This window comes from Phaethon aethereus, assembly GCF_964289735.1.
Source record: "Phaethon aethereus genome assembly, chromosome: 1".
NCBI lineage: Eukaryota > Metazoa > Chordata > Aves > Phaethontiformes > Phaethontidae > Phaethon > Phaethon aethereus.
The window spans coordinates 71,656,237-71,665,023 of record NC_138575.1 but is presented as its reverse complement, the minus strand read 5'-3'; the positions used below and the strand labels follow the sequence as shown (position 1 = coordinate 71,665,023).

The following is an 8,787-nucleotide window of genomic DNA, read 5'->3' as shown; positions in this document are numbered from 1 at the left end:
CTGTAAGTATTAACTATTTAACTATTTCAGAATTACCATTTTTTCTGCTTTTGGATCAAGTACAACCAGCAGACTTGAGCATATTTTTAAATACTATAAAATATGAAGAAGGGAGAATTAGGCCTTTAATTCCATCATATGTGCTTGGTTGTCAGAAGACTTCTGAATGCTGTTTGCTTAAAGATCTCTTTTGTAAAAGTAATCCTGAGTTGATTTTTTTTCTAAGCCATTGCCAGGTCATGCTGAAGTGCATAAGAGCCAGTCACATGATAGAAAATCTGCAAGGAAAAAGAAAATTTATGATGGAATTATATATGACTATAAATCTGAAAACGTCAAGGAAGTAACAAATTAAAGCATGCCAGATGAAGATGATGAATATTTGTTTGTGTGTGTGTGTGTGTGTGCATAAATTATGATGTAATATACCTTTATATACTTGCTTATCGGATCTGAACTAAGGGCTTTTGCTGCTTTGCTTGGAAAAAAAGAAAAAAAGACTCTTGTTGCTTTTAACTGAGCTTTCAAAAAGAGCCAGGTAGAAGAAAATGCTTTACTCTCACTGTAATCTGATTTTGATGATTTCAGTGTTATTTGTTAATATTCAAAGTACCCAGAATTGCTTATGGTTTTATATGACTCATTTCAAACTATTCTTTTAACTGTACTGTCTTGGGGATGGGGGATTGTTCTCCCCATTTTCCATGTTTGATTCTTTCTTTTTAAATACCTGTTTGTTTTATTGAATATAACAGTTGGGACATTTTATCTCACATGTTTTTCGACGGCACAGTATAGCAGAGTTTTGCTCATGACTGGGACCCTTGTGCAATCCCTCGCAGATAAAAGGATGCCAGCCTTAAGAAATGGGAACAAATCATGCCACACAATCACTGGCTGTGTTGTGAGACTCAGCAGTGATGGCAGTGGCAACAAGAAATCTCAAGTTGCTTTATCATAACCAGTGACATGATTTTAGGTCAAGAGTGAGGCAGAGGCAGTCTGGCAGTGAAGCAAGCCAATATTATTCTCATTGCAGGAGGGAGCCAGGGGTTTTCAACAGTCATGACTATTCACCCGACATCTCTCAGCTGTTCTGTATTTCATCTTATGTTCTCAGCAGCAACAGCACAAGGACTCTCAAACTTTTTTCTTGGTTAAGGCTAATGTCACCTCATCTCCTGGGTTTAATGAACCCGGGAGTGAAGCTCAGCAGCCCTAATGGTTTAGTAGTTCCTGTGACACTACACCGTTCTCAACTCTGCTGTATCCTTTGGGGTTGCTCCCCTGCACCAGTGAGGTAGGTTGTGGGTAGATAGGTCAGAACCCTTCTTCCCACCAGGAATACACATTGCCACTGAACCTCACACACTATTTGTCTGCCAGGAAACACAGTGACCAGCCTGCACAAAAATAAAAGCAATTAGAAAAAGGAGGCTTTGTAGGAGGTAATTGCTTTTCTTCCCCAGGAAGTAATCAATATGTAAAAACTTCTCTATCAGCAGTACCAGATGCAGGATGAAACACGCCTTTCTCCACAGCATGGAAATATATCGTGAACAGTTGCGGCACAGTGACACAAGGGGTCTGTGAGGGTCAAGTGAACTGGCAACAGATAAGAGTGCAGGGGAGTGGACTACCATGCATTTGCAAAAGACCCTCTATACGTACAGCCTGAGCCGGTTTGCTCACTGGGTTGCAAACCTGGCCCAGGCAATTGCCAGCTGATGGAATACCAGAGTTCCAGATGCCTGTAATGACAGGCCAAATTTAAAGGAATACTAGGCTGGAATTGAACCTGTTGTTAATAATGAATCAGATGTATGTTCTGTTATCTTTTAAACAGCATCAAAAAGCATATTCTGCAGAATCAGTAAGTCAGCCATTTAGAAAGTTAATTTTTTCTCCCCACCGAGCCGACAACTGTTAATAACGAACCTGTTTCTCAATGTCTTCCAACAAACTACTGGCACCCAGGCGGAAGAGCTCTGGTGTTAGCCATTCCACTCCCAGTTCCTCCTTCACCAGCATAAGCCAAGTAATAGCTTCTCTTGCTGTCCGAATGCCCCCGGCAGGTTTAAATCCAACCTTTATATAGAAAAAGAAGCGCAATACACATTTCCATCCATCAGCAACCCTAGAAGAGCAATCAGCATTAGCACACCTGCAGTCTCAAAGTGCCTGTGGTGTATGGAACAATCTACTCTGGTTCGTACCTGACTGCAAACAGTATAAACTCTGGGCTAGTGCTGAGAGCTGTCAAACCTCAGGCATCACTGCAAAAGACATTTTCATCCTGAGGGACAGCAAGTGAGGGAGTGATACTTTTGACAGCAGTGCACTTTCTCAGGAGCTGGGTTTGAGGTCCAGCAGGAGTTCTGCCCTTAGTACATATTAGGCCAAGGGATTTAGGCAGGCCTGGGATACCTGCATAACACCTATTGCTCCTGACACAATCTAATTCCAAATACCTAACAAAAAATACACATGCGATAACACAACAGCAAAGATGCTGAAATAAAGCACATGATGCATCTGACTCGTGGAGACCAATGAGAGATGGCTGTGCTTTATAAAAGCCTGTGCACCACAGTTATACATGATGGGGCTGAACATTCAAACCTATCAGAGGTTTACTTTTCACTAAAGTTTTCCAAATGGGAGTTAAATTAGGCCTGTCGTTACCAAAAATTGGAAACGCTGTGCTTCACAGGAACCACAAAACTTCTCTCTCAACACATGCTGGATATGCTTTCAGTCACTTGATGTGAGATATGTGTCATATTTGGTCGGGTAAACTGCCAAGTCTGTAGAGGCACACACATCAGGAAAAACCTACCTTTGAGGTAAAGCATGTCTTGAATTCCATGATCAACCTGCAGTGCAGAGCCAGGACTGAGGTGACTTGGCATGCACCCCCAGTGCCAGTCTTTCATTTATGTGCCATTTAAACGCATCTTATTCTGAGATAGAGTTTGGGACACACAGCTATCAAATCCCTCATCAAAAATTTTGTCACCTGCATTAGCCAAAACGTTGGCCAGCAGCAGCTTACTAAATTAAAAAACAAGGAGAATTAGGAAAACCTGTTTCTGCATTTAAAAAAAAAATCGGAACAATCTGTACAGCGATTCTTCTACATTTCCCTCTGCCATAAACCTTTACCTTGGGTACTCCTTCCCATCAGCCTCCTTCGGAAAGAATTACCGTTCTGATTTCTGTATATACGTTCCTGAACCCTCACTGCATTTAAGGATTTCTGCATTATGGATATAATAGTGGAATCAAAAATATCTGTTTTGAAATGTTTGGTAATTTTTTTTAGAGAGATTTCAGGACTAACAAACACAGAATAAATCCTTCTGCCACACTGAAGCATTCTGATAACAGCATATTTCCAGTAAGATTATAAAGAACAATAACAGGAAAAAGCTTGATAAATCCAAAACACGAAGACTGTGTTTTTGTGGATGGATGGATGGATGGATGAATGAGCGTATGCATACATCTGTTAACATTAGATTTCCAAAAGGAATTTAAACTAGAGCAACTGGAAAACCATCTTCTAGACAATACATTAAAATAATGAGAATGTGTTTTCCCTCAGGAAGAGAAATTCTAATCAAATTAAAATTTAGATTTCTTCCTAGAAATATTATAACTCTGAGAAAATCTGTGTCAAAACCAAATAAAATTTAGTTAATTTTAATAAAGTTAATAACAGAATTAAAAACACCATGCAGAATTCCTTGTTCTTTTAGCAAATTCTGAAAGCTCTTCTCTTTGCAAAAAAAGCTAACAAAGCCAAGCCTGTCCTCTCCTCCATTTACCAGCTTTCAGAATGGCACATCTGACTGCCATAAAAACAGAAAAGGGGCGGGAGGGTTAAATCAAGAGCATTACAAAGTCCAGCTACCACTTTCCTGCTATTTCACAGCATTTCATTATTTTGCTTAATAAGTTCATCTCCTCGAGAATTTTCTCTTCACCTTATATTATTAAAAGTAATAAGTTTTTCTGGATTGGGAGTTTTCCCAACAGAAAAACCAATTTATGTATGTCCTTCAATAATGACAGGAGAAGATTATTTCCCATTATATTGCACACTTTTCATATCACCACCACAGCTTATCATTCAATAAATGTTACTCTGCAACTTGTTCCTTTCCTCGAAGAAGTTTAATTTCTGTATTAACCTGTTTTTCCCAGCCAACGCCTTGCTAGAAAGCATCCCTACAGCAGCAAAATTAGTTTGTTAAAGAAACCATTTAGAAATCTCTTGTCACTGATAATATTGTCTTCAGTTAAGAAAAGCACATAGACAGTTTACATCTAATTCACTGACACACACACGCACACAGACATAGGCACTCATTCTTAATAACACATTTTATATCAAGAATGCATCCTCTTAAAGCAAAAGGTGAATTCAACGTTTATATCCAATTATTGGTACAAAGCTGCGTTAATGCAACAGAGCCCAAGCTCTGGCACGCGGCTCATGCAAGCAGCACCGGTGCTGAGGTGAGTGACCTGGCCCCAGGGATCTGCTCCAGGGTGGCAGCAGCGAGGTTGCTGCCGCAGAAGCACGGCTGTTGGAGCTGCTAGAGTTGTTGCGTGGCAGAGGGAGACGCAGGCTGGGGAAGGGAGAAGTGAGGACAGCCCAAGGATCCACGCTGGCCTCGTCTAGATGACTATGGAGAGCAGACAGACACATGTCTAACCTGCTGTCATGCGCTCCTCAAGCTCCAACAGCCACTGAAGCCATCTCAGCCCCTATCCCACTGCTCGCCCCGTGTCCTAACATCACACTTCAAAAGGCCACCTGCAGAAGGGACAAAAGTGAGCTGGAGAGGATGGAAAGGTGACCCAGAAACAGGGAGAGAGTCTTAGCTAAAGACACAGGCTCCCTGAGGCTGCAGGTGAGGACAAAACACACTGCCAAACACCAGCACCAGATCTAACTGGCAGCACCCGCTTGCCTGTGGCTAAAGGAGGCAAGAGGTGGTTTAAGCCTTCCTGGATAACCTCCTCCGTTCTCACTGCTCCAGTGCAAGGATGAACGCACAGAGAGTTCATCACTGGCTCTGTCATATGCTCCCTACTGCTCTTCGCCTCCACTGACCTCACTTGACAGTGACTTGACAGATAAATAGTGTGTCCCAGGATGTAGCGTTCTCCTGGGCCCTGTCCCTCCCTCCCTCCATCCCAGACAACAGGATCCAACTGGATCTGCCTTCTTGTCCCCTTGGTAAGTCCCCCTGGCACGGGAGGAAAGAGCAGAATTTATCCCTTGGGTTGCCAGAACAAAGTCAAAAAATACAGGTGTGTACACTGGATAAACTCTCAATGGCTATAAAGTTGTGTAGCTCCACCAAGGTTTATGGGAGTATTCCAGTCACTGTCAGCTTGAGATTTGCCCAGCTATTAACTGAGATGACCATTTAAATACCTTAAATGGTGAAACAAAACTCAAAACCAAATGCAGCAGGGGAGGCAAGATCACATGAGCTTGTAGGGAATGAAGTGACAGTTATTCAAGGGATGAAAGTAAAAAATGTTTGCTTTTTTTTTGTGGTTGTTGTTGTTTGTATTTTTATGTATACAATTATTAGCAAATCAAGCAAGGAGTACAAGAGAGAAGTTCCGTTACCTATTGCTCATATAGCCACAGAAGCTAATGTATGTGGATTTATATGTTCTGCATTTTGGAACTATTACAGTCTTATTTCTTTCTGAGTGATCCTGTTTGGTTAATTTTTATAAAGGTAATGAGAATTACCTTGTTGCCAGTTTGCCAGTAGAACTCTCTAATGGCTCGCATCATGACTACTCCGACCGGAAAGGTTGCGTTTTCCACTTCCTTTCCTGTAGACGTCTTTATAAAATCAGAACCTGAAAGGAAGTAAAAAGCTTTACGGTAGTTTTAGAAGAAGAGACACTCTGCACATATATAGTTCGTGCCCTCCAAGGATGCCTTCATGCTTCATAGCAATTATGAAGCATTCCTTTACACGTATGTCCCCGTGGTGTTGGTGCTGACCTTCCTCTGGTCAAGGCTAGAGCAGGAGGGTGAGATACCCATCCGGTTTCAGAGCAAGTCAGACATCCCAGGAGCTAAATGAACACCCCAGCTCTTAATTCTTTGCTCTAGCTATCAGACCAACAATCTCCTCTGGAGAGTCCAATATATGTTCCTGTATGGACACTCAATATATGTGTATAAATACATTAATAGGAATGTGTCTATCTACAAAATATCTACAAAATATCTACAAAACCAGCTGTGTAATACTCTAACCAGGGGAAAAACTCCCTTCTTACGCATTTTGCAATTGTAACATTGCAAATTATTATACTTAAAGCCATGGTCTGATACAATGCAGTATCAAGCTCAAAACATCTGTGTTATTTAAAGAAAGAGAGTTAGCCTTGGCTTATTTTTTTCTGGTTTCTCACTTGTAAATAATATTCTTCACCGCCTATCCTGAATACTTGCGGAGTGTTCTTGCGCATTCTTGCTCTTCTGGGTTCACTTAAAACGAATCCCGCAGCACAATATAACAAAAAGCTAAGAAACTAACCAAAAAATTTGCCTTGCAGTGTCTGATCCTGCATTAACACCATACAATGACAAAACTTACTTAATTGCATTAGGGCACACTTCATCCCTGGGAACCTACTTCTTAGAAAAGGTGTACTGTGGGATCATTAATTATCAAACGTAATTGGGAGAAGAAGAGGGATAATTCAAACATCGTGTAATAGTGCATCATCCACTTAAGTCAATTGGAACTGCATCTGCTTCCACTTCAAATTTGGCTTAGGGTCCATTTTGTCTCTCACTTGAATGATGATGCCTCTACAACATCCCCTAGAGCAAGCAAGGGAAGTTTCACCACTGGCTCAAACTAAAGAGTTGCCTAGACTACATTTTGACGGTGTGCTGCGGCACACTCCAGAGACCCGCCTTCCTGATGAAGGTTGGCACACAGCTAGGTCTCAGCCTGAAGGGAAGTTAAGACAAAGCCAGGCATGTTTCTGCATCCTGTAATTTAAACATAATCGAACGGTATCACTAACACTGTGCCTTCTAAGACCACAGCTTTCTCTGTAGGCTTCCTGTCCAGGCACTAACTGAGCCCATTTGTGATTAAATTGCATCATCCTATGACAATTCCCATTCTAAATAGAAACACTTATTCAGGCAAAAAAGTTCCAACTCCAGAGAAGGTGCAATGTGAAAAAGAGGCAATTAATAGTTGATTGAGCTTTGCAAAGAATGGAGTACATATACGAGACAATTGAGTTACATATTTCAGAGCTACTCCCTTCCAGAGAGACACTATGGACATCCGATAGTCACATTAAAACAAATAGCAGCGGAAGTGAAACTTCAACATTGCCAAATTATATTTTTAATTTCCCTTTTGAAATGCAGCACTTAAAGTCCTTCAGCGCAACACTTCTCATTTTTTCTAGTATAAGGTAAGTCAAAGCTTTTATAAGTCTTATAATTACAAGTCTCTATGGTACAGTTTCATTAAAAACTTTCATTAAACAACAGCTGCCCTTGTATATGGTCTTCTAATCAATTTGGTCAAACAGAATGACTTCTAATCAGCTGTTGATAAAAATAGAAGATGAAATTTTAATTCTAATAGATTAACCACAAACTCAAGATAGTCTTCAAAATCCATCTAGCTCTATTCTCCAGTGGATTTAACGACTATTCAGCAACTCATTACTAAATAGAACAAGATGAACATTTTCCAGTTCATTAAAGAAATGTACTATGTATTTTTGCATTGTCCTCATGATTCGTTACAGGGAGTCTTAATTACAAGATAATGGATAATGGTTATTAAATGCAGACTCCAGTAATGAAGCTCTATTCATTTGTGAGCCTCAGAGACTGCAAAGAGGGGAAAATAAAATTACTAGCTTCAAAAGATTAACGGATCAAATTATTATTCAATTTTGAAAATCTCATTCAGACTTCATAGAAACAAGAAGAGATTAAAAACTAGTATTAGTACAAAAGTAGTGCATTTATATATTTATTTTTAAATAATATCTTAAGGCTATTACCAGAATAATCAGCTTTAGATGTGATTATTAGACAAACATACAGCCAATTTAGTAGCATCCTCTAACAATAAAAACAATACATTTTTATTTCCTGAACAAATTCTATTTATGACACAAGAGCTTGCTAGCAGGATTGCATGCAGCCTCCCGCCGAAGAAGAAGATGCACGCTAGCAGAGAGCACCACAATGGAAGGTACTATTAACGTTTGGATTTCAGGAATGAAAAGGGAGATTTAAAAATCAAGCGCTGCCATAAAAAGCACCTCATTAAGTAGACTTTATGCCAACCTTGTAATAAGAAGGGAGTTTCACCAAGTCTATTTCTTATTTACTTTTTGAAAATCAAGTCTAAGAAATTAAGTTCAGCAGGAGTATAATCTGGAAATTTAGGTGATGATTTAGAAACTTAGATATACCATCCATAGTCCCATCTTCTTATGAACGTATACACTCCAAAAAATCGGGGCTAGTGTTGAATACATCCTGGGTGGCTTTCCCCTTCCTTAGGGTAGGTTACACAATTCAATGAAACATTAAGTCAAACACTTAAAAAAATGAGTTTGTCAGGGTAGATGCCTAGGCCCAGTGAGCCTGAAAAAGGCCACACTACTCTTTTCCGACGTGTAACCACAACGGTACCTTGCCTTTCAAGGCAGCGAGTCATGGAAGACTCACTGAGTCAGTACAGAGTGGAG

The 8,787-nt window shown here is 40.2% G+C and overlaps 1 protein-coding gene across 1 annotated transcript in view; it reads right to left on the bottom strand.

The window, feature by feature from the left end:
• Nucleotides 1-221: 221 nt before the first annotated feature.
• DERA (deoxyribose-phosphate aldolase) overlaps nt 222-8,787 on the bottom strand; it is a gene marked incomplete at both ends in the record, with an annotated part of 64,071 nt that continues 55,505 nt past the window's right edge. The window contains 3 exons of the mRNA XM_082006742.1: nt 222-278; nt 1,939-2,088; nt 5,783-5,895. Coding sequence (XP_081862868.1) covers nt 222-278; nt 1,939-2,088; nt 5,783-5,895 — 320 coding nt within the window. The remainder of the gene's footprint in view (nt 279-1,938; nt 2,089-5,782; nt 5,896-8,787) is intronic.